This window comes from Chrysemys picta, chromosome 20, assembly GCF_011386835.1.
Source record: "Chrysemys picta bellii isolate R12L10 chromosome 20, ASM1138683v2, whole genome shotgun sequence".
Classification (NCBI taxonomy): domain Eukaryota; kingdom Metazoa; phylum Chordata; order Testudines; family Emydidae; genus Chrysemys; species Chrysemys picta.
Window position 1 is genome coordinate 13,768,519 of NC_088810.1, and position 25,592 is coordinate 13,794,110.

Here is a 25,592-nt window from a genome sequence, read left to right on the forward strand (position 1 = left end):
TTACCAAAAATATACAGATGGGTTCAAAAAAACAGGACGAGTCAGAATAGTATATTGTATGCAAAAATTTGGAATTAGTACATCTAAAAGAATATCTGATTATATAGCTGTTTTAAAAGCCAAACTAGTAGCAATAAATCCTAGCACTACACTGAAATTGGACTGCAGATCCAGCAGTGGTAGTCATTTTCTGGGACTCAATCTCAGGCTTTAGGGTGATAAAAAATGTGTCTCAGCATGTAGAAGTTATTTATCAAAGAAATTATATTCCTAATAACAGCATTAGTACAGAGATGGATACACATAGCATTAGCTTGGATCCCAGCACATACTGGGATAACAGGGAGCGAAATGGCAGACAAAGCTGCTAAAATGCTGTAAAAATGGAAAGACTGACGTAGAAATACCCGGGAATGAACAGGAATTCAAAAGTCTCTTACAGAAAAATGGAAAAGAGGAATGGAAAAAAATCAGATTCGGGTTAAGGAAAAAAGAGGAATCAGCTTTTCTGAATTGCGCCCTAGAATTGAGGATAACAAAATACTTCATGGCTTGGTTAGGAAAAACCATGTGCTTTGGTTCAGGTTACTAACTGGCCAGGGTGGTTTAAGCAAAGATCTTTTAGGAATAACTAGACCCAAGGACGGCTAATGTGCGCTCCCTGGGCGGGAGAAACAAGCGATCACCCCAGCAGGGTGTGTAAGGGCTTGGATGGAGCCAGGAAAAAGCTGCGGGAGGAATTCAAAGGTCTCAAGGCAACAGGAGGGAAGTTATCCAGCTGTGGAGCTCTTGGGGCAGCAGTGAGGCGCAGAGAGGGGCTGGCCCAGCACCCACGGGCCAGCCAGGGCACTGCAAAGTGCGTAGGGCTATAGCCAGGGGCGGCCCCAGTCTACTCTGCCCCGAGGAGAGGAGCCGAGCCCAGACACCCCCAGTGCCGCTTGCACTCAGGCCAAAGGCTGCAGGGAGCACCGGGGAGCACTAGGCAGGGTCAGGCCGGGTGCGGGAACATGGGGGAGGGGCGCTGCCGAACTCTGGTTTGAAGTGGTTTCCATCATATCCAGAGTTTGGTTCAATGGCTCCCAGCCCCCACTATAGAGATCGTTCCAGCCCCCTGCCCTGGGCAGCCAGTGGCTCAGGGCAGCGCTGGGCACAGGGCAGGGACTGGCCGCCTCCCGACGGGCGCGGGGCATGGGGCCCCGCCACACCCTGCGGCACGGCCTCGACTCCCACCCCGCCTGGCCTGGCCTGGCCTGGCCTCACCGCCCCAGCCCCAGATTCGCCGGGCGCTCCCTCTGCCCAGCGCGCCCCCAAGCGGGCCGTTCTAGCGTCAGCTCCTCCGACGCCTCCATGGTACCGGTCTCGCTAAAGTGCAGCCCTCGCCCCCCCCCCGATTGAGGCGGAAGCAGCCTCCCTTCAGCGGGGGGGAGGAGGGGGCAGAGGGGTTGGGTTGGTCACTTCCGGTTGACCCGTAACGTTCCACCCCGTGACTCCGGTTGCCTAGGAGAGGCCGCGGGCTCTGCGGTTGCCATGGCGACCAGTCAACAGCCAGGGGAAGTGCCTGCGCGGAGCCGGGAGAGGGGCGGCCGCGGGGAATAATGGTGAGACCCCGGCCCAGCCCCGTGGGTCCCGCCATCCCGGCCGGCTCCTCCCGCAGCGCGCTGGGACCTTTCCTTTGACCGCTAACGACGGGCCGCGCTTAGCGCCCCGGGCCTCGCAGGCCTCAGGGCTTGTCCTGCCTCTTCCCCGGTGGCGGGTTCGCCCCGCAGCCCGAGCCCAGCCGACGTCCGCGGGATGGTCCCTGCCCGGACCCCGGGGCTCGCCCAGGCGGAGCCTTCAGCCCAGCGCCCCCCGCACGCTCTGCTCCGCTCCCTGTGCCCGCGTATCCTGCCCCCGCTGGGTGGTGTCACCCTCCCTGCCCGCGGGCCAGGCCCCCCAGCCCCCACTGCTCCCGCGGAAGTACCCGGGCTGGACGGTGCGTGGATGTTGGGCGACCCCCTTGTTCCAGTCCCGCTCTAAGGGCAGCGGCACGTCCGCACCTAGGCTGAAACCTCTGACTTCTAGTCTTGTGTTGGCCCCGTGCTGGGAGCGGATGTCACTAACAAGGGCTTGGGTTCTCTCACTGCTCCCCAGCCGGCCACCATGTCTGGCTCAATGAGCGCTTCATCCAGTGCATCCAACAGGTCCAGGGCCCGCACTCGTTACAGAACCAAGGCCGTGAACTCAGAGGTCGACGAGAGCCTGTTTGGAATTGCCAAGGTAAGGAAAGGAGCTTGTATAGGCAACTGCCTCACCCTTTCAGTCTGTGTGGTATTGATATGCTACACAATGCAAACAATATTTCAAAAGTACAACCATCATGTATAAACACCCCAGAAAGAAACGAAAATGAATATACCCCCGTTAACTCCCTTCTTTCCTTGGATATAAAGGAGCTCTGCTAAAGCACCTTTCCAGCTCCTTTATTGATGAGACTCAGGAAAGGGACTGTTTGAGGGCTCTTAGAAAGAGGCTTTTATAGCCTGTGCTGTCATTATAGGCAGGGGTAGTCAGCCCGCAGGTGGCCCATAGCTTGCACTCATGGCTCCACTGCAGTCTGGCTTTGAAAGAATCAGTTGTTCCTAATTAAATGCAACTGTGTTCTAATTTCTTAGGCCCAGAGTCACAAAGGGATTTAGGTGCCTAAACCCCAGATTTAGGTGCCTGTGCCCCAATTTTGGGCACCACTGTGATCTACAAAACACCTGCTGAGCTGCTGTCTAGCCCTGTAGACGTCTAAACTCCCTTGACACCTGTTTTCACTGTAAAGATTTCCTAGATGCCTATGAATCTACCTGCCTCTGGGCATGCACACTGCTGCCTCACTCTAGGTGTCTGGATGTCTGAGCCCCATTGCAAACAAAAAAACAGGGGAAGATAGTTGCTCCTCCACCTACCATGCCTGATCCAGTAGATGTGCTTAGAGCATGCCTACCATATCAAGAACAGGAGTACTTGTGGCACCTTAGAGACTAACAAATTTATTAGAGCATAAGCTTTCGTGGACTACAGCCCACTTCTTCGGATGCATAGAAGTGGGCTGTAGTCCACGAAAGCTTATGCTCTAATAAATTTGTTAGTCTCTAAGGTGCCACAAGTACTTCTGTTCTTTTTGCGGATACAGACTAACACGGCTGCTACTCTGAAACCTACCACATCAGGCATCATTCAAAATCCTGGAGGAGGAGGAGGTAGCAGTAGTGATCTTACAAGTTTTAGCACACTGTTGAGAATGCTCATCTGGGATATGGAGATATTGGTTTAATTCCCCTCTCTGTCTGATGGGAGGCACTCTCAATCTCTCCTGTTGAAGCTGTTCCACTCATGATAGTCAGCCTGCGCTCCCCTCTTGCTCCTCCGGCCATGCTGCGGGCGGCCAGCCTGCGCCCCACCCTTGCTCCTCCGGCCGGCGGCTGTCTTTGGAAAGGCGCCGCTTTTGGGAAAAGGGGTAAGGGGAAGCGGCTGCTTCCCCTGCACCCTGCTAGCTATGCTACTGAGCATTCACCTAGGATTTAGGAGACCCAAGTTTAATTTCCTGCTTTGTCTGATGTGGAGAAAGGATTTGAAAGGGGGCTGGGGAGGGGCCAGTCTCACGCCTCTCAGGAGAGTGTCTTAACCGCTGGGCTATGTGATAGTCTGATGTGAATATCCCTCAATCTCTCCTGTTTAAGCTATTCCACTTTGGATTAAATAGTCATTGGGGCAGAGAGAGGATTTGCTTTATAGGCTGGTGGTTAGGGCACATGGGATGGGGAGATATGAGGAGGAGGGATTTCCCCTCTCAAGTGTCTTAGCCATTGAACTATGGGATATTCTGATGTGGGTTCCTCCATCTCTCCTGTTGAAATAGTTCTATTGTAATGAAATTATTGAATATTCTCAATAATTAAATATTCATAGCACAGGGGTTCTCACACTGAGGGTTGGGACCCCTCAGGGGGTCGCGAGGTTATTACATGGGGGTTTGTGAACTGCCAGCCTCCACCCCAAACCTCGCTTCGCCTCCAGCATTTATAATGATGTTAAATATATAAAAAAGTGTTTTTAATTTATAAGGGGGGTCGTACTCAGAGGCTTGCTATGTAAAAGGGGTCACCAGTACAAAAGTTTGAGAACCACTGTCATAGAATCATAGGAGCACTGGGCCGGACAGGGCCTTGAGAAGTCATCAAGTCCAGTCCCCCGGGCTGTAGTTTGCCCACCTCTGGCCTAGACCATCCCTGTCAGGTGTTTCTCCAACCTGTTCTTAAAAACTTCCAATGTCGAGGAGTCCGCAACCTCCCTTGGAAACCTTTTCCAGTCATAACTCTCCTTATAGTTGGAATGTTTTCCCCAATATCTAACCTAAATCTCCCTTGCTGCAGATTAAGCCCATTACTTCTTGTCCTACCTTCAGTGGACATGGAGAACAATCGATTACCAGTCTATTTATAACAGCCCTTAACAGTCTTCAAGTATGTTATTAGGTTCCCCTCTCAGTTGTCTTTTTTCAAGTCTAAACACGCCCAGTTTTTTTAACCTTACTCATAGGTCAGATTTTCTGAACCTTTTTATCATTTTTGTTGCTCTCCTCTGGACTGTCCAATTTGTCCACATTTTTCCTAGTGTGTGGCACCCAGAATTGCACACGCTACTCCAGCTGAGGCCTCCCCAGTGCTGGGCAGAGTGGGCAGTCACCTCCCATGTCTTACATATGATACTGCTGTCAATACACCATAGATGACATTAGCCTTTTTCTCTACTGCATCCCATTGCTGACTCGTATTCAATTTGTGATCCACAATAACCACAGCTCTTTTCAGCAGCAGTACCACCTCCTAGCCAGTTATTCCCCATTGTGTAGTTGTGCATTTGATTTTTCTTTCCTAAGTGAAGTACTTTGCACTTATTGTTATTGAATTTTATCTTGTTATTAATTGGGGCAGACATAGAGCAACAGTCACTCCACAGTCTGGTGGTTAGGGTGTTCACCTGAGAAGTGGGGAATCCTTGTTCAAATCCCTTCCTCTCATCAGGCAGAGGGGGAATTGACCCAGGATCTCCCATATACTAGGTGAGTACCCTGACCCCTGGGCTAAAGGTTACAGGAGAGTTGCCTTTCTCCCTCAACCCTAGCCATTGTACGTATAGTTAGGCAGACCCAAACTCATTCTCATAAGAAACAGCTGAGGCACCTAAGCCATGTGACTCCACGAGACGAGTTCGGCTCTGGATCTCAAGCGGAGAGAGGCACCTCCCTTGCAGCCCAGATTTAGGTGCTGAACTCTGTGGGGTGGGGGGCTAGGACATGCGCATCTCATCGGCAAGCTTAGGCAATACCCCGCTTAACATGCTGGTTTTTGTGAGTCACTGTATAAGGCACCAGTTCATTGTAGTGTCGCCTAGGTGCCTTACTCAGATTTGTGGATCACAGTGTTTGTTCCAGTCATTTTTTTAGAAGTCTAAAAGTTAGGTGTTGCAAAGCTTGGTGTTGCCATGCCTAAGTCCCTCTGTGGATCTGGGCCTTTAGTTTTACCATGAGGGAAACAAGGTGAGGTCAGCACTATACCCCCTCCTGGAGCTTAACTCCCAGTGAAACTAGTGCCTGTTGTCTTCACTGGGTTTTCCTTATGAGACAGCTCATGTGCCATACTCCTTTCTAGCAGAGAAGGCAAGGCTTTAGTGCAGGGATGGGCAAACTTTTTGGCCCAAGGGCCACATCGGGGAATAGAAATTATATGGCGGGCCATGAATTCTCACAAAATTGGGATTGGGGTGCAGGAGGGGGTGAGGGCTCTGGTTGGGGCTGCGGGCTCTGGGGTGCGGCTGGGGATGTAGCAGGGTGCTTTGGGCTGGGACTGAGGAGTTTGGAGGGCAGGAGGGGGATCAGGGCGGGGGCAGGAATGCAGGAAGGGGTGCAGGTTCCTGCTGGGGGTGCGGGCTCTGGGGTGGGGCTGGGGATGAGAGGTTTGGGGTGCAGGAGGGTGCTCCGGGCTGGGATTGGGGGGTTTGGAGAGCGGGAGGGGGATCAGGGCTGGGGCAGGGGGTTGGGGCATGGGGAGAGGCTCAGGGGTGCAGGCTCTGAGCAGCGCTTACCTCAAGCGCCTCCCGGAAGCAGTGGCATGTCTCTTCTCCGGCTCCTATGTGGAGGTGCGGCCGGGCAGCTCTGCACGCTACCCTGTCCACAGGCATCGCCCCTGCAGCTCCCATTGGAGCGCCAGAAGGGGCCACTGGAGCGTGTAGGAGCCGGAGCAGGGCCATGCCGCGGCTTCTGGGAGCCACGTGGTCCGGCCCCAGACCCTGCGCCCCAGCCGGAGCGGGGCCGAGCTGCTGGTGGGGCCCCCGACTCAGTGCCCCGGCCGGAGCGGGGCCGAGCTGCATGGTGCGGCCCCTGACCCAGCACCCCAGCCGGAGCAGGGCCGAGCCGTGTGGTGCGGCCCCCGACCCTTCTTCCCAGCAGGAGCTTGCGGGTTGGCTTCAAACGGCATCTGGCCCGCGGGCCGTAGTTTGCCCATCCCTACTTTAGTGGCTACTCAGTCAACACAGACTGAGAACATCTTTATTCAGCCACAAGGGGAAGAGCTGAATAAGCCAGGAGCTGCTGCTGGCTCCCAGTCCCATAAATGCTGGTTGCTGCACTCTAGCGACTTGTGAAGGATGTGTTCCATTCATTTATCCAAAATGGCTGGTTTGGGCTAAAACTTCCTATTTGGGCCTCACTCCCAAGATGATTCTTTCAGAGAAAACTGAGTAAAACCCTTTTGGCCATTTCTGGGTTAGGAGAGCAGAGATAGAAAATGTGGGTAAATGAACGGTAACTGCCCTTTGAAACTTCAGGTTTCTCAAGAGGCTGGTCCAGAAGGAGGAGGAGTCTGGGGAATGAGTATTGGCCTGAAGTCTGGGACTTGCTGTATTAAAGGCCAGACTAGTGCCAGAAGAGCCCTAGACAGGTTTATGATCTGATATCACACAAGCCTCCAGGCTGATATTGTTTATCAGTGGGGAGTTTATTGTAGTAATCACTGTAGCATTAATTGAGTTCCTCGATACGTGTGACAACACAGAGTAAACACAGCCACCCCCAATGTGTTCCATGGGAACCAGAGGACTGGCTGACTCAGTCATAGATAGGAATAAATTTCTTTGTGTTAAAGGGTAGGTAATTCAGCGCTAACACTGTTATTTCATCATTCACCACTTAGACGCTACATTGACAGGTAGATTATATTAATCTTGAGAATTCAGACACAGACAAGTCAGTCCAAAGTTACAGTCTCCAGAGCAGCATTATCTTAGCCACATTGCACATCTATTTCTAGGCAGGTGTCACAGGACCCAATCTGTCCTCTCTGGGTCTGTTTCCCCCATCTGTAAAATGGGCATAATAATGTTTGCTTTGCCTCATGAGGATGAATTAGTCAAGGTTTGCAAAGAGCTTTGAGGTACTGCAGACGCAGCACTATTCAGTATGCTGCATTCACCGCCCTGGGACCATTCTGCACTGGGTCCATCTCAGCACCACAGTCCATCTCTAATCTCCACATGGCTCAGTTAACACTGTTCTGGAGACCATCATCTTTCAGTTTCTTGGGTTTGTGCATTTGAACTTTTTACCTTCATGGTGCTTTAACATACCTCTTGCACTGATACATGTTTTTGTATCAGAAGACAGCACAAGAACCTTCAGGCTGGTCTAGCTGAATCACCCGTGGAGTGTGCTGGATTGTTCACTAGGTGGCAATGTCAGCTCAAATGAATGGGGACAGGACCAGCTTTAGGGAAAGTTATTCTTTGAAAGGTTCATTTCTAGGGCTGAATTAATCTATTCTGCAGGATCCAGTGCCTGTGACAGGGGCTGGGTCCTTGGCTCCTACAGAATCCAAACCTCCAAAGGATCTCCCACTACCCCTCCTACTTACTGTCTGCCCTTGGGAGAGCTGGGCCAACTTGTCCTCACTCCTTTCTGCTTTTAGCTTCTTGCTTCTGCCAGGCCCCATACAGAACTAGAGAGGGGGATAGGCCACCAGCCCCCCCAAAGTAAGTACGGCTATTCCTGGGGCATTAGGCAGATGGATTGTGAACACTGTCAGCTCAAAGCAACAGAGGGTCCTGTGGCACCTTTAAGACTAACAGAAGTATTGGCGCATAAGCTGTTGCTTTTTACAGATTCAGACTAACATGGCTACCCCTCTGTTACTGTCAGCTCAGTTCACCAAATGTTCATGGACCAGGGCTGATGCTTGCACCTAAACAGCTGTTAGGAGAGAATATCCTTCAGGTTCTGGTGACTAGGGCTAGAAAGGGGCTGGTGTTTGGCCTGGATTAGAACCAGGTGAAAGGCTTCAGCTCCTGTTCCCTGACCCAGCAGTCTGTCAGGATGTTTGCCAGAAAGGGTCATGAATGTTCTGTGGTAAGTTAGTGCTTGGGATCAGTGCTCTCACAATGGTACAGCCATGCACAGGAGCCAGGGGAGAAATACATCAGGATTCCAAAGATGTGTTTTGTGTGGGGAGCAATGAGCAACCCTGAGAAGACCCTCTTTCTTTCTTTCTTTCTTTCTTTCTTTCTTTCTTTCTTTCTTTCTTTCTTTCTTTCTTTCTTTCTTTCTTTCTTTCTTTCTTTCAGAACCTGCAGCGATCATGCTCTGGCAGCCCCCTAGTGATCCTACGGGATGTGCAGACTGTCCAGAAATCACCCTCTGCCTGTGGCTGGAGCCACAAACCTGAGACCATCCGCCTCATCACCAGGGACCTCATCCGTGATCTCATGTAAGCCAGCACCTGAGCCTCTGCTTTGAGGTTGTGTCAGGGACCCCATGGGGCTGCATTCCTGTCCTATGAAAGCGCTACCGTGCTAGGCTAGCCCTTACTGTGTAGCCTCCTGGAGATGAAGCAAGTGGCAATCCCCTGGAATCCCTGGTTTGAGGTGTGAAGTGAGTTAGGCATCGTGTAGGGGAGTGACTCTTCTTGAGAGCCAGTCAGAGAGCACTGTTAGCACCCTGTTCTATAAAGCTCCCTCCCTCAGTGGCCACATTACAGGCCCCTCTTGTTCAGTCAATAGTATATGCAGGACAGGAGCAGCACAGAGCACCTTCAGGACATAAGCAGTGATTGGTCAAACACTGCCCTATATGTCCCCATATGTATGAAAGGCAGCTTAAGTACAGAAAATAGTGCATTGTCAACACCCAGCAGACAGGGCTGTGGATTGCTCCAGGAATGTTTTCTAAGCAGGACTGAAATGTAAAAGAAGGGCCATGAGTACTCATTAAAGAACCCACAGCACTTTGCAAGAACGGGGCTATTGTCCTGGCCAAATACCAGTTCACACAATTACTTTCTGCCTCCGTAAATTTTCCCTGCCGTTTTAACTGCATGCAGGATTCTTCTTCACCTCCTGGCTTGAGCTGTTGTGTAGTGTTACTGTGCATTGTTAAACAGCCATCATGTCTCACTCCAGAGGTGGGTTCATTTTTGTGGTAGGTGAAATGATCCAAGGCACTCTGGTTAATGTTTTCAAGGGTGACTACTGATGTTGAGCACTCCAATTTTTTGGGCACCCAGTTTGAGACCCCTGGGAGCTGACTTCTAGAGACGCTGAGCAGCCAGAGCTCCAATAGAAGTCAATGGGAGCACCTGAAAATCAGGCCCAAGATGACTCAGGCTGGGCACCCAAACACTGAGGCATCTCAGGTTAATGTGTCATTTGACAAGGTGGCTCTGGGATCCTCTGGGATGAAAGGTTCTAAGTACAGCAATGATATTATTATTATTACTATTAACCATTCTTTGAAGTGTTTCTGAAATCCAGTCTGCTGCTGTCATCTTTGAAGAAATTATTAAGCAGGTATCACTATGTGGGTGGATGAAAGGCAACATATAATTAATAATTATTAAATACTTAGCTCTGAACATCTTCAAAGTGCCGTACATACTCTCTTCTATTCACGTTCTTATACCACGCCCATCACCATGGTATCTGAGTAGTACACAGAGTCATTTATTTCTTAGAACTTCTCTGGGAAATAGGCCCATATTATCACATTTTACAACTGGGAAAATGGGGGCACGGTCAGCTTCCCCTAGGTCACGCAGTGAGTCAACTGCAGAACTGGGACTAGAATTCAGTTGCTTCTGTTTCCTCATTCTGTGCTCATTACAGGAAACTATACTGCCTCATATAAAGATATTAACCCTTTAAGGGTCATTTGTGAGCAATGTGTGTAGCATGCAGGTGTTTTCTGTTTCCTGGTTAGGACAGTGTCCTTATATTTCCCTGGTATCTTCTGTCCCTAGAGACTCAATACACTTTGCAATCTCAACAAACTGCCATACAAACTAGGCACAGGGATTACATATCCATTTCTGAAATGCAAACATCACTGGAGTGGAGAACAACAGCTGTTTGACAGTGCACAGCGGTGCTGACTTGCTGCTGAGGACAGGCAGTGAAGACGATCATGTCCCACTGAAACTGGTGAAAGCACCAGGATGACAGTTGAGCTGCTTTCACAAAAAGTTGGGAAATTCAAGTCCGACTCTGAAATGTTTTGAACTTCTTTTACCAGGGGCTAAATAGCTCCACACATAGTGTTTTTGTGATTCCATTCAAACTCATGGGGAGTCCACAGGAAATGACCTGTTGGCATCATGCTGTTACAGATGCACCTTGTGCTGTTCGGTATCATGTGGTTCTATCCAACCTCCATATGGATCAAATCCAGTCCCTGGAGGAAAGCTGGCCTATAGGCTTTGAGATTGGGTTTAGTCATGATTGTCTTTGTACAGTACTGCCCCTCTCTTTCATGTGCATGTATGGCATCTGTAGAGCAACATTCTGTAGATGCACTTGCAGGTCGATAAGCCATTTCAAGGCCTCCTCTGTGACGTTGTGGATATCACCCAGTTCACCTTTGAATCCGTATTTGGGGTTCTGCATTATGATGTGTTCGATGGTTTGGATGTTTGCCCTGGAGTCGTATGAAGGGGAGTCTTTGATTTTCCGCACGTACACAGTATCACTGGAGATGTCTAACCACCGTCACTCTTGGAGTGAGGTCAGTTTGCCCAGTGTGTGATAGCATCATACTGCTCTCACTGGGGTTTGGGGCTCTCCCTTCCCCACAAACCTGGCAGTGCTCTTCCTGAAGCACCATTGCCTACTCCCCACACTAGGCCCAGGCACTTTGACCCATATACACAAAGGTCCAGTTTTGGGTACCACGGCAGTTCACCAAATCCCTGCTCTGCTGCTGCCTAACCCTGTAGACACCTACAATGTTCATTGTAAAAGTCCCCAAGGCACCTAAGTTTTTGCCTCTGGGCATGGACACCGCTCCCATAGGTGTTTGGGCACCTGTCTATTTCCTAATGTGATCCTCAAATCTGGCCTGCAGGACCTGCTCTGATTGGTGTGCTCTGAGCATGCCTAACTGGCCTGGGAGAGGGGACAAGGAGGAACTCCCCTCTACCCTTTAGTGCAGCAATTATGTACCCATCTGGGGTGTGGGAGACCCTGATTCAATTCCCTCCTTTGCCTGTTGAGGAGAACAGATTTGAACAGGGGTTTCCCACCTCTCAGGTGTGTGCCCTAATCACAGGGCTATGGGGTGTTCTGGGGCAGGGCTCTCCATATCTCCTGATGAAGGTGTTCCACTTTGTATAAATAATGAAATAGGCATCAGGCCAAAGGCAGTGCCAATGACTTTACACCCAAATCCCTTCTCCACTTCCGGCACAGGATGGCTAAAGATTGCAAGGGAGGCCTCCTCCTTCCCCTCCCATTTTGTATGGAGTGGGGCGCATGCCACTCTTCTTGGAAGAAGTGGCTTAGGCACGTGACTCCAGGAGAGGGAACCCAGATGTGGATCCCAAGCAGAAATAGGTGCCTTCCGCTAGCCTGGGCTGAGAAGCCTAAGTCCTGGAGAGGGGCGGGGCTTAGAACACACCCCTCTTGTCAGTATCTGTGATTGGCTGATTTAGGCAGCTCCCCGCCTAGCGTGCTGGCTTTGGCGGATCTCATTCTCAGGCACCTATCTCTCCCCATACATTGTGTAGAGAGCCCAGGAGCCTAATTCAGGCTTTGTGGATTCCACTGGGTGGTAGGGTGCCAGATCTTAGGCATTGCCATGCTCAGTGTGGCAATGTCCCTTGTGGATCTGGGCCCTCTTGTGTGTGTGTCTGCTGGCTCAGTCACTCACACGGTCCTTCCATGGATCCGGTAACCCCTATTGCAAGCAACACCACAGGATCTGCCGCCGAATTGCCGCCGAAGACCCGGCACTTTGGCGGCGGGTCCCGGGACGGAAGGACCCCCTGCCACAGGTCTTCGGGGCACTTCAGTGGTGGGTCCCGGCGCGGAAGGACCCCCCGCCGCTGCCGAAGACCCGGAGTGGAAGAAGCTCTGGGGGACTGGGCCCCGTGAGAGTTTTCCGGGGCCTCCGGAGCGAGTGAAGGACCCCGCTCCAGGAGCCCCGAAAAAATCTTGTGGGGGCCCCTGTGGGGCCCGGGGCAAATTGCCCCATTTGCCCTCCCCCCCCACCCTCCCCCGGGCAGCCCTGCCACCAGGCATTTCCCAGGCTGACCTGTGGTTATGGAGAAGTGTGTGCGAGGTGGGGGTAGGGAGAATCCATGTCAGTGACTCTGCTCTCTGTGCCCTGCTCACTTGTTCTGCCAGTGTTCCTGCAGAGGACCCGTCGGGAGAATCCCTCATTATGAGCCCAGAGGATTTCCACCGCATTAAGACAGCATCCCGAGTCCTGACCAAGGAGGAGCGCGAGGCCAGCATAGCAGCCCTCAAGGCAGAGAAGGAAGCTGTTATAGTATGTGTCTCCTGTCACTTCCTTTTTGTCAGCTGGTTTGTAGGCAGATTCCAGGATGCTGTTTGAAATGGCCATGTAGGGTTGACTTTGTGGGGAAAGGCTCACTGAAGGGGCTACGGCAGCCACCCCAGACATTCCTGGTGTGCTGGGTCCAGCTCTTGCTTGCCAGAGGCCATTGGGCTAGAGAGATGGGGAGGTGAGTGTGACGTTCCCCTCTGGTGTTGTCTAGACCGGTGATCTGCTAGGCCACTCCAATCCTTGACTCTGGGAGCCAGCCTTACCCTGCTCTGCTGTGAGAACCCCCACTCCTGGGCTGTTCACACACAGCCTCTGGCATGTAAGCTGCTCCCAGCTACTTGCAAGCGAATGACACTAGCCAATATCTCCAGTCCCAGACACAGCCCTAGGAACCTCCGTCTTGCAGTGTCCAGTTATGCCCACTGGACGCTGCAAATTTATATAAGTTCATCAATTTAACAAAGAAATTGATATGTCCCAGGCTTGTTATCCCAAGAGCCTCTGACACTGCAAACCAAACGCGCTGCTTCAGGTAGAGTAAACAAACAGATTTATTAACTATAAAGATCGATTTTAAGTGATTATAAGTCAAAGCACAACAAGTCAGATTTGGTCAAATGAAATAAAAGCAAAATGCATTCTAAGTTGATCTTAACACTTTCAATGTCCTTAAAAACTTAGATGCTTCTCACCACAGGCTGGCTGGTTACTTTTCAGTCAGGCTCTCCCCTTTGATCAGCATTTCATCTTGGCTTTGCCCCCTTACCCCTTCAGAGTCAGGTGAACATTACCTCATCGCAGTCCCATACTGCCCAAAGGAAGGGGGTGACTCCCTCGAGGGTCTAACACAAGGGTGGGCAAACTATGGCCCACGGGCCGGATCCGGCCCCTCAGGGTTTTGGATCTGGCCTGCGGCGCCACCGGCACCACGTCCCTGCGGCCCCCGGGTGAGGGGGCAAAGGGCTCCATGCGTTGCCCCTGCGTGCAGGCACCACCCCCGCAGCTCCCATTGGCCGGGGACAGGGAACCGTGGCCAATGGGAGCTTCGGGGGAGGTACCTGAAAGCGCGGCAAAGGCAGCGCATGCGGAGCCCTCCTCCCCCTGTCCCCCAGGGACCGCAGTGCTTCCTGGAGCGGCGCGGGGCCGGGGACAGGGCAGGCGTGCTGGGAGCCTGCCCTGGCCCCGGTGCATGCCGCTGCCACCCCGGAGTCGCTTGAGGTAAGCGGCGCCGGGCTGGAGCCCGAACCCCTCCTGCATCCCGCCCCCCCAACTCCCTGTCCTAAGCCCCCTGCCTGCACCCTGCATCCCTCCTGCACCCCAACTCCCTGCCCTGAGTCCCTACTGCACCCTGAACCCCTGTGCACCCCAACCCCCTGCCCTGAGCCCCCTGCTGCACCCTGCACCCCTCCTGCACCCCAACCCCCTGCCCTGAGCCCCCTCCCACAGTCCACACCTCTCCTGCACCCCTGCCCTGAGCCCCTCCTGCACGCCGCATCCCTCCTGCACCCCAACCCCCTTCCCTGAGCCCCCTCATACACCCTGTACCCCTCCTCTGCCCCAATCCCTTGCCCTGAGCCCCTTCCTGCACACCACACCCCCTCCCACACCCCGCGCTCCCTCCTGCACCCCAACCCCCTGCTCTGGCCCTGCATACAATTTCCCCACCCAGATGTGCCCCTCAGCCCAAAAAGTTTGCCCACCCCTGGTCTAACAGATTCTTTTGTTGCTGCCTGAGCCAGTGTCCATTGTTCCTGTGAGACTGGGCTGGGTTTGTCCCATCCATGTCCTGACGAGGCGTGAACTGCCTCTCTGCTCTTGGAGAGTTTTTGCCTGGGCTTGCTTTAAACCATGAGGAGACATTTTCAGCCTCATAACTATATACATGAAATTATAACCTATAACCTTACTATATCATTACTGTAACAATTACTATAACATCACTATAACAACCATGCTCGGTGCATTATGATTCTTCCGAAGACACCCAACATGACAAACTTTGCATTGGATACCACGCAGTCATTTTATAAAGATGAACATGGGGCTGTAGGGTGTTCCCCCGAGGTACCGTGTGTCACAGTGGGGTGCAGACTGCAAGGATGGGGTGGGGTTCTTGACCAGCCAGGCCCCAAACCATGTAGGGCTTTACAGAGGAAGCCCCTGGGTAAGCTCATGTCTGTGGGCCAGCAAACTGTTTATGCTGCTAACCCCAAACTGCTTCCCAAACTGTCAGGGGAGAGGGGTCATTGTGCTCCAGAGTGACCCCTGGTGGCTCCTAGCGATTGGCCGAGCGCTGGAAAGAGCTCTCCACCCAATGCTCCAAGCAGCAGAGACATGGAACTTGTACCCTACGCTGGGACCCAAGGGAGCAAGCCCAGGCCCTCTGATGGAGGGGTGTAGGGATTGCCCAGCCCCACAGTTCATATCCCAGTGAGAATCCTCACCCCGTGGGGGTGGGGAGACTGCAGTGCTACAACCTCAGGAAGTTCTGGCAGGGGAGAGAGTGGCTCAGTTAATGGACGTGGGTGGCTGGTACCAAACTCAGGGATCCCATGTAGGAAGGAGCATTCTGCACAAAGCCGCTGGCTCATGAGCACAGGATCGGGGGGAATATTGCAGAGGCCATGGTTCCAGGCAGCTCTCCTGTCTCGGACACGATAGGATTTGAGCGTCTCCCTCAGCAGTGCTGCCTCCCTGAAGCACCCCCCGTGCAGGTCGACCCCCACCCAGATATGGTGTCATGGTGGTGCTGGCCCAGAAGACTCTGGCTTGTGGCAGCACTCTGGAGCGAGGGTTCCTATGGCAGAGTCAGCCAGGCTCTCCAGTGCCAGGAATGTGGTGTGGGGATCCCTGTCAGCAGCCCGCCTTTCCCCTCCAGGCCGGGGTGAATGAGCGCAAGAACACCATGAAGCAGAAGGGGATAGTGCAGAAGAAGAAGGAGAAGCTGAGCGACCTGGAGGAGGAGGCCAAGGAGCGAGCCCAGTACCTGCTGCAGCGGGCCAACAGGATGCGCATGGAGCAGGAGGACGAGGTCAAGGAGCTCAGTGAGGTGGGGTCTCAGGCTCTCTGCTCTGCAGTCTGCCCCTCTCCCCGATAACTGGGCTCTTCTGCGAAGCAGGTCAGCACTGTACCCACTGACCCATGGCACTCAGAGCCAGGTTTATCCAAAGCAGGGCAAGCTCAGCACTGCCCTGGAGGGACCCTGTACAGGGAGAGGGAAGCTGAGTCTTCTTGGCCCCTGTGCAATGGCTGTCAGGGAAGGTGCCTGCTGTGATGGTGCAGATCATGACCTGTCTATGAGGAGTGGGACCAAGACTCATTCCACATGGTACCAGCCATCTGATAGCATGGACTTACGGTCCCTACTGACCTGGGCTGGATATGACCTGGTTACCTGAGTGGGGAAGCTCTTTGGGTCATTACCAGCCTCCTGTGCCGTGCTGTCCTTGCTGTACTCAGATGTGAGGAAACCAGGGTGCAGAAATGCTAAGAGACCTGCCCGAGGGCACATGGTGAGTCAGTGGCATGGCAGGGAATAGAGCTAATTCTTTGCTCTAACCACTAGATCACCGTCTCTGTTTCTTTCTTCTTGGACTGTCTCTCCCTGCCCCTCCCCCATCTGCAAGGTTGAGCCAGTGCGGTTTTTTATCCCCACAGATGATCCTGAACGCAAAATGCCAGGCGATCCGCGATGCACAGATGCTGGAGAAGCAGCTGATTGAAAAGGAGCTGGAGGAGGAGGAGAAGCGCCTGGACCAGATGATGGAGGTGGAGAGGCAGAAAGCCACCAAGATGCAGGAGGAGCTGGAGCAGAAGAGGAAACAGGAGCTGATCAGGTGATTCTGCAGCACTGGGCAGAGCTAGTCATAGTGCAGCCCCTCTCCCAGCACTTCCCATGGAAACCAGGAGAAACCTGCCTGTATGGCCATGGGGCCTGGTCAGCATAGCAGCCCTCAAGGCAGGTTTTGCAGGCATTTGTGCCGGGGACAATATGATGGGCCACTCATGTCTCCCTGCCAGAGATATTGTTGTGTCCTGTTCCCAGAGGGAGGCAACATCTCATCAAGCAGATAGAGAAGAACCAGCAGGAGAGGGCTATGAAGGCAGAGCAGCGGGATCAGGAGGCCCAGGAGATGCTGGATTATCTGGAGCAGCTGCAGATGGAAGACCTGAGGGTAAGAGAGAGACAGGTGAGGTGTCAGAGATTGATTCTGAGCCCGTCCAACCACTCTCCTCTCGCTCCCAGCAGTGTAAGTAAGGAGGCGCTGTTGCCAACCCAGCACATGTGAGAGGAGACTCAGACCCCGGCTCTCTAGTATCCCCTGGGGCCAGGGGAAGGGGCAGCCCAGAGCTAGTTAATCTCCTCACGGTTGAGGACTATGGGAAGCAGAGAAGGAGCCCACTTGGAAAGTGAGCAATTAGCAACGGGGCCCTTCTTCAGCCCCAGCCCAGTAGCTGGCTCCTCTGTCCCTCCTGGTACATGGTACCAAGAAGGCTCCAGGCAAATGCCAAAGCAAGAATGGGTCTGTGCTGGGGCCATTTTCCTGGGATCCCTCTCTCATGGCCACCTTGCCTTGTACCTTTCTCAGGACATGGAGCACAGACATGAGCAGAAGATGAAAATTCAGGCTGAGATTAAATGTATCAATGATGAAAACCAGCAGCGTAAGGAGGAGCAGCTGGCACAGGAGAGGATGGCTGACCAGCGGGTGCTGGAGTACCAGAAGCAGAAAATGGTATGTTCTGTGGGCAGTGGTACAAGAGACCAGGTGGCATTCCTGCCCAGTAAACTGAGGCTGCATGCAGGGCCGGCTTTACGAAGTGCGGGGCCCGATTCGAACAGTTTCGATGGGGCCCCGACAGGGATGACTTAAAAAAAAAAAAAAACACGTAAAAAAAACACATGGGGCTTGTACTCACCAGGCCGCGCTCCTAGTCTTTGGCGGCGGGTCTTTCACTCGCTCTGGGTCTTCGGCGGCACTGAAGGACCCGCCGCCAAAGTGCCACCAAAGACCCGGAGCGAGTGAAGGACCTGCTGCCAAAGACCTGGAGCGCTGCCGGGTGAGTAAAAATTTAAAAGGTGCCTCTAGCCAGGGAAGGGATTCTCTGCCACTTGCCCCCCACTCTGGGCGGCCCTGCCACTGGGCGCGGGGCCCTCTTAAGCGCGGGGCCCGATTCGGGGGAATTGGTGGAATTGGCCTAAAGCCGGCCCTGGCTGCATGTCACTGTGAAGGTTCTGCTCTAGTTCAGCCAGGAGTTCTGGGCAAGGTGCAGAAATTATTGGGTGAGGGGTGAGGTTCCCTGGCCAGTGCTATGCAGGAGTTGAGACTAGATCATCATAATGGTTCCTTCTATCATTAATATCTGTGAATCTATCAGCGAGATCCATCTGGGCTGATGGATGCTGGCATGTCCATATCCCGCAGGCAGAAACACACATCTGTATGAACCACATTTTCTGGTGCGTGAGCGTTGTTCAGCTAAGATCAGAGGGAGAATGTCTGGCTAGCTAGATGCTGGCTCCTGTAAGGAATCCAGACAAGAAGGGGAACAATTTACTAAGGGTCATGGTGGATTCTCCATCACAAGTCTGGATGTGTAGCTAAATATCTGCTCTAGGAATTATTTGGGGGAAGTTCTCTGGCCAGTGTTATACAGGGGGGTCAGAAATGTGTGTGTGAGCGAGAGACAGAGACACTGGGTGTGTATGATGCTGTGCGCCTGCATGTGGTGGCGATGGGGAAGGTTTACCTGTTAACAGCCCGGGTGCAGCTCATTGACCCGGCACTGTTTACCTGGTCCAGGCACGGGAAGCAGAGTTCGAGGCTGAACAGGAGAAGATCCGTCGGGAGAAGGAGATGGAGACGGCGCGTCTGAGGGCATTGCAGGAAAAGGCCCAGGATTACCAAGCAGAGCAGGTAACATGCTCGCTAAGCCTGCCTCTGTGCCAGTCCATCTCCCTCCCTGCCTCTCACTCCCCTGCTTCCATCCCAGCCAAGTCAAAACCTCAACAAACCCAATGGGAGTAGCAGGGGAATGGTTCCTCTTGCTAGACCAGTCCCTAGAGCCCTAGTGGTGTAGGGGGCATGGGTGGGGCGCACCCCCTGTCCAGGACACCGGGTCAGAGTGCATTACATCTGCACTCTCCAGAGCCAGTGGGCAAAGGGACCAAGGAAGGAGCCCGGGGAGATGCTGCATTCTCTTTACAACAGACTTGCATCTAGCAGCATGTTCCCCTGAGCAAACTCCTTCCCCAGCTCCAAGGAATTAGCAGCTTCCCTTCACACAGGATGTCTGTCCCCCTTGCTGGAGCTGGCAAGGGGCTAGCAAGGGCTGCTGGGACAGAGGTAAGATGGAGAAGCTGGAGCTTCTCTTCTCCGCTGGCTGTCCAGCCAGGAGCTATGTGAGCCCCTCACTCCACCCACTCTGCTCTGAGGAGGGAGATATTTCAGTGAAATGCACTGAGAAATGGACCTTGTTAAACCAGTTGTGTTGCTCTGTTGAGGCATCATGGTGTAGAGCAGCGTTCCCTTCCCCTGCCCTGGGAGGAGGTCTCACCCCATCCCTCGCCTTGGCAAGGGACCGGGAATGATGCTGTCGCCTCGCGCACCTCGTGGGGGTCTCACAGCAAAGCAAGGGAGACATGAGAAACCCGTGTCCACAAGGCTCTAACCTGGGCTGTGGCAGGGCAAGGGCCCCTGGCTGAGAAAGCTCTGCTCTTTGTCCTGGAGAGGCCACCTCAGGAGCACAGCCAGGCCTTGCTGCCATGATGGGGTGGGAGGCAGGTCTCTCAGGTGGCCCCAGCCCAGAGCTGTGGAGATCTCACCAACCCCATGGTGGACCCATGTGTCCTAGAACCTAGTGTTATGCACTCCCAGCAGCCTGCCTTGCTCAGGAGGTGGCTGCAGAGGCTCAGCATTAGACGAGTGGCTGCAGCATCCTATAGATTGGGCTAGTCAATTATTTTTTGTCAAGGTCCAAATTTCTTGGTCAAGGTACAGTCCAGGTCCACACTCCAGGGAAAATTAAAAAAAATAACAATAATAATGATAATAAGTAAGTAAAAAGATTTCAGGGTCCGTTCAAAAGCGTCTGGGGGTCCGGATTTGGCCCACAGTCTGCCTATTGACTACCCCTGCTATAGATTATCGTTGGCTCTGAAGGACCCTGAGGACCCTGAGGCTGTGAACTAGGTGCCAGCAGAACTCATAGATGGCACCAACCCATTGTTCTGTATCTCTCTTCCCTCCATTCAGCTCAGATCCCAAATCTAACAGGGTTTCTGTAACGTCCAGCACTGCTGCCTCTGCCCATGCTCAGCAACTCCAGCTGGGTCCGTCCTGCATCACTAGTAGGAGCATGCACATAGCTGGACGCTGTGCTGGGGGGGCAGGAGGCAGGACAGAACCCAGCTGGCTCCTCTGTAGCCCAGACAAAGGGAGCTCAAGGTCCTGAGCAGCAATCAGGCGTGTGGAGCTGTGCACACAGTGCAGCTAGGGTCCCTGCTCTGCTCGCAGCGGGAGTCAGTGCTCTCCCTTTCTGGCAGGACGCGCTGAGGGCCAAGCGGAACCAAGAGGCCACCGAGCGAGAGTGGCGCCGGAAGGAGAAGGAAGCTGCGCAGAGGAAGGCGGAGACTGAGGCCATGCTGAAGAAGAGTCGGCTGGAGCAGATAGCCCACAAGGAGCACAGCCTGGCTGTGCAGGTGCAGCGGGACCGCAATGAGTTTGAGAGGATCCTCAGGTAGAACGGGTGGCGCTGGTGGGGTCACTGATGTAGTAACTGAGATCCAGCCCTGGAGAGCCAGGTAGTTCAGGGCCCGGGTTCCCAGTGATGCTGCACCTTCCCTCTGCCCCGTCCAGTGCTGAAGGGACTGGGGCTGATCTCCTGTCCCCTCAGCACCAGGGCTTCCTTCCGAGGCTTTTCACACCATGGATTTCCTTTAGATGGACGATGGTTTTGTGTATCTTTGATCACATGATCAGAAAATTCTACCCAGCATGCACTGTGTCATTTCTGCCCCTCGAGCAGCATAGTGGGAAGCGGGGTTCTGTAGAAAATCTCCCTCTTTATGCCAGGCTCACGCTGCTCTCTGGCTGCTCAGCCTGGGAGATGGGCGGGCACATCAGACAAAACACTGGGCCTGAGCTGCCTGCTCAGACTGCAATCAGCTTTGGACCGCACTGGGAGCCTACCCATTACAGACCTGTCTGGGGAGCCCAGCTTCCCCCTTGAAGCCACGGTGGGAGGACACAGCCTGGGCAGTCGGCAGCAAGAACAAGGAAACCCTTGTCTGCATGGGAGGGTGCTTAGTGTGAGTGGGGAAGTGAAACTGGAATGCATCAGGAGGAACTTACGGCTGCGGCATGGGTTAGAGCCTTGGACAGAGCGTTATCTGCCCTTCCAGCGCCGCTGCTGGGGCGGGCAGCAGTTCGAGCACAGGGGTCATGCAGCACAATGTCGCCCTGCAGAGCCCAGCGGGATCAGATTGAAAAGGAGCGGAAGGAGCAGGAGCGGCGCGCAGCCCTGCATCTGAACCACGCCGACCAGGTGCGGCGCCAGGTGCGCGAGCACCAGCAGAAGCAGGTGCAGGAGCGAATCGCTACCTTCGAGGAGGGCAAGCGGCTGAAGGAAGAGGCACGCCGGCGCAGTGAGCGCATCAGTGAGATCAAGAGGAAGAAGATGGAGGAGCTCAGGTGAGGTTGCAGGGCTAAGCAGGAGGCCTGTGCCTTGGGAGTCTGGGCTTCTGGGATGGGCTTGGCTTGGCATGACATCAGCCCATTCATAGTGCTGGGGAAAGGCCATGGGATGTGGGAAGGGCTTAGAGCAGGGATTCTCAAACTGGGGGTCAGCACCCCTCAGGGGGTTGTGAGGTTTTTACATGGTGGGGTCGCGAGCTGTCAACCTCCACCCCAAACCTTTTGCCTCCAGCATTTATAATGGTGTTAAATATATAAAAAAGTGCCTTTAATTCATAAGGGGGGGTCGCACTCAGAGGCTTGCTATGTGAAAGGGGTCACCAGTAAAAAAGTTTGAGAGCCACTGGTTTAGAGGGTCACTGCTCACGCAGCACAGTCCAGCAGGATACCCCGTTACGGTTTGGGGTGCAATCCAGACCAGTAAGGGGTTGTGCCCTGTAACCCTGAATGCCGTAAATGCTCTGCTGCCATAGTTCACAGCCCGGACACCAACAGCCAGCAGACAGGTATGCGGTATCTTCCCCTTATTCACTGAATGGCTTTGTTACCTTTCATGTAAATGTAGCTTCATTGTCTCTGCCTGACGATGAGGCTGGTTAGACAAGTGAACACGCAGTTGTTTATAGCCTAGACTTGCTGACTCCCCAACCACCTGGTGAGCTTTAATGGTTCTGTTTACCACAATTGTAAATTGCATCCCATTGTTACCAATCACCTGCTTCTTTGGTATGCCAGCCCTATGCAGACATGTTTCTACTTTGTTCAAATACAGACTTTAAAACATAGTCCCAAAGGACTTGTCACATATATTCCACAATGATATTATTGACCTGTGTATTAGTAGCTTTTCAAATGATACCCCACAAGGATAGTTTGATCATTGTCGTGGGCGTAGGGTGTGAATACAGGGGTGTTTAGGGTCACAACCCCATCCCTGCTTTCTCTCCCCATATCCATGTGACGGGTTAGATCACAGAACCTCCCTTGGGAGCTGCCAACTGATGTGCCAAGACTACTTCTGGCCCTAATTTCCCTGCCAGCTCGGGACCCCAGCACCCTGTCTTGCTGAGCCAGACACGCCCGTCTGCTCCAACACAGACCCAGGGTCTGAATTACTTGCCCCAAAGCTGCAGACTTAACTGAAAGCAGCTTACAGAAGTGTTCTTGTCTTTAACACTCAGATGCCCAACTCCCAATGGGGTCTAAACCCCAAAAAATCTGTTTTACCCTGTATAAAGCTTATACAGAGTAAACTCATAAATTGTTCGGCCTCTATAACACTGATAGAGAGAGATGCACAGCTGTTTGCCTCCCCCCTCCCCAGGTATTAATACATACTCTTGGTTAATTATTAAGTAAAAAGTGATTTTATCAAATACAGAAAGTAGGATTTAAGTGGTTCCAAGTAGTAACAGACAGAACAAAGTGAATTACCAAGCAAAATAAAATAAAACACGCAAGTCTATGTCCAATACAGTAAGAAACTGAATACAGATAAGATCTCACCCTCAGAGATGCTTCAATACATTTCTTTCCTAGTCTGGGCACAATTCTTTCCCCTGGTACAGCCCTTGTTCCAGCTCAGGTGGTAGTTAGGGGATTCCTCATGATGGCTCCCCCTTTCCTCTGTTCCACCCACTTATATATCTTTTGCATAAGACGGGAATCCTTTGTCCCTCTGGGTTCCCAACCCCCACCCCCCCCTCTCAATGGAAAAGCACCAGGTTAAAGATGGTTCCAGTTCAAGTGACATGATCACATGTCACTGTAAGACTTCATTACCCACTTGCCAGCACACACATATACAGGAAGATTTACAGGTAAAACAGAGCCATCTAGGGTGACCAGACGTCCCGATAAAATCGGGACTGTCCTGATTTTGAGGAGTTTGTCCCGCATCCCGACCAGAGTACAGTTGGGACACCATTTGTCCCGATATTTTGTTTCCTGGTCTTCGGCGGCAATTCGGTGGAGAGTCCTTCAGTCACAGATGGTCTTCGGCGGTATTTCGGCAGCGGGTGCTTCTGTCTTTGGCGGCAAGGTTTATTACCCGCCACCGAAATACCGCTGAAGACCGTCCGCGACTGAAGGGCTCTCCACCGAATTGCTGCCGAACTCCTGGACGTGTGAGTGTAAAAAAACAAAAACAAAAAACATCCCCACTGCGGCGGTCCTGATATTTTCCCCTTAACATCTAGTCACCCTAGAGCCATCTGCAGTCAATTGTCCTGGTTAATGGGAGTCATCAAGATTCCAAACCACCATTAATGGCCCACACTTTGCATAATTACAATAGGCCCTCAGAGTTATATTTCATATTTCTAGTTTCAGATACAAGAGTGATACATTTATACAAATAGGATGACCACACTCAGTAGATTATAAGCTTTGTAATGATACCTTACAAGAGACCTTTTGCATGAAGCATATTCCAGTTACATTAGCATATTTTCATAAAATCATATAGAGTGCAACGTCACAATCCACTCCCTGGTTCTGGGCCCAGCAGGGTAGATGGGGGCTGTGGAGATGATGGGGAGCAGGTGATGGAGTCGGCAGGGAGATGCGGGGAGGAGCAGCCACTGAGCAGAGCTGGGCAGGCCAGCAGAGGAAGCTGGTTAGCAGGGCTGAAACAGTTCACTGGTGTTAGCTGGGAAGAGCAGGAAAGGTGCCTAGGGCTGCCCCCAAGGCTTCCCCTTCTGCCTCAGTACACTCGGAGCCTCCCCTCCAGCCCTCTTTTCTGCCCCCCAGCACTTCCTCCACCATACACACGTGGGGATGGAAGAGGCAGCAGATTCCCTCCAGCTGGTGCCAGCCCCCTACCTCTTGGTCAAACAGAACCAGCCCCATCTTCATGGTGACCAGGCAGCAGGGCGCCAGGGGGAGCAGCCAGAGGGACAGATTTAAATTCCATGGAGAAGAGGCCCCCTGCCTCACCAGCCCAAGGCCCCAGTGACCATGGCAAGGAGGGTGGTAGTGCCAAGTCCAGTGTGGCCCTCCCAGCTGGCTCTGTGGGACCTGGAGAGCGTGGGGCTCGGGCCGTGGGCCAGGCCCATACCCCAGCATTCTGCAGCAGGACCTTGGGGCTTGACGTCCCTTCCCTTGTTTTCTTTGTTTCTAGAGCTGCCGGCCTGCCTGAGAAGTACTGTGCCCAGGTAGAGCGCCGAGGCCTTGTTGAGCCAGCCTCTGTGCACTGAGGGTCTCCAAGGCAGCATAGCCCAGCCCAACCTGGCTGCACCGCATGGCAAGGAATCGCAGCCCAGCCTCACTAGGGGCCTAGATTGTATATTTTGTTAGTTTCTGAGTGTGTTTTATGAATAGAGATATTTATGGAGGTGTTGGTGTCCTTCGCTTTGCTGTGTCCCCGAGCCAGCCCCACCAGGGAAGGAGGGAACAGCATCTCCTCTCCAGCTCGGCCCACCTCTATGGGCTGTGGAGACTGGCTCACCCATGCTCCCCAGGTGAGAGGGACGCATTAGTGGGTATCTCTCCTCCACTTCCATGGAGGGGCTTGTGTCAGGTCCTGGACTGGCACATGGGTGGTCCAACTGCAGGCTTCCTGGGTTACTGTGGGCAAGGTGCATGGGCATTTTCTTCACTGTGCTACAGTCCTCAGCTCTGTTACAAGGGGCTCCTTAGCCGGATTGTGGCCAGATCCAGACCAGCCAGTCACTGATCCCATATCCCCACGTCCATCTGTAGAGAATGGGAAAGGCTGGAGTCATGTTCTGATGTCTGAGAAGGGCAAGATAATCCATACGCTCCTGAGGCAGCCCTGGAAATCCTGCTGGGCCCCTGCCCTCCGGATGGCATCAGCTCCAAGGGAGAAATCCATACAGGAACGTCACCCCGAACAATCCTTTGGACAACGTTAGATACAGCGCAGGTGGATCCCTTCCGTGGCTTGACTGTGACTTGATGGCTTTCAGCTCAGTTCCAGATCGCGCTCCCTGGGCTTTAATAACCCTGGGCTTTAATAACCCTTGTCATTAAAACTGAATGAACAGTGTAGCTGCTGCCAGAATACCATCAAGAACTCTCAA

General features: G+C 53.0%; 1 protein-coding gene across 6 annotated transcripts in view; it reads left to right on the plus strand.

The window, feature by feature from the left end:
• Positions 1-1,431: 1,431 nt before the first annotated feature.
• Positions 1,432-25,592, plus strand: part of CFAP45 (cilia and flagella associated protein 45) — a 39,913-nt gene continuing 15,752 nt past the window's right edge. For 2 of the 6 annotated variants that reach the window (XM_042842476.2, XM_005310856.4), the window contains exons 1-11: positions 1,461-1,598; positions 2,131-2,256; positions 8,641-8,783; positions 12,691-12,835; positions 15,732-15,902; positions 16,511-16,689; positions 16,899-17,028; positions 17,443-17,589; positions 18,658-18,771; positions 20,400-20,593; positions 21,322-21,546. In XM_042842476.2, the coding sequence (XP_042698410.2) occupies positions 1,596-1,598; positions 2,131-2,256; positions 8,641-8,783; positions 12,691-12,835; positions 15,732-15,902; positions 16,511-16,689; positions 16,899-17,028; positions 17,443-17,589; positions 18,658-18,771; positions 20,400-20,593; positions 21,322-21,546 (1,577 nt within the window). In that variant the 5' untranslated portion in view covers positions 1,461-1,595. Of the gene's footprint in view, positions 1,599-2,130; positions 2,257-8,640; positions 8,784-12,690; positions 12,836-15,731; positions 15,903-16,510; positions 16,690-16,898; positions 17,029-17,442; positions 17,590-18,657; positions 18,772-20,399; positions 20,594-21,321; positions 21,547-24,670; positions 24,886-25,592 lie in introns of those variants that run through there. The other 4 variants (XM_005310859.5, XM_065574508.1, XM_065574507.1 and 1 more) reach the window with 4 other exon arrangements.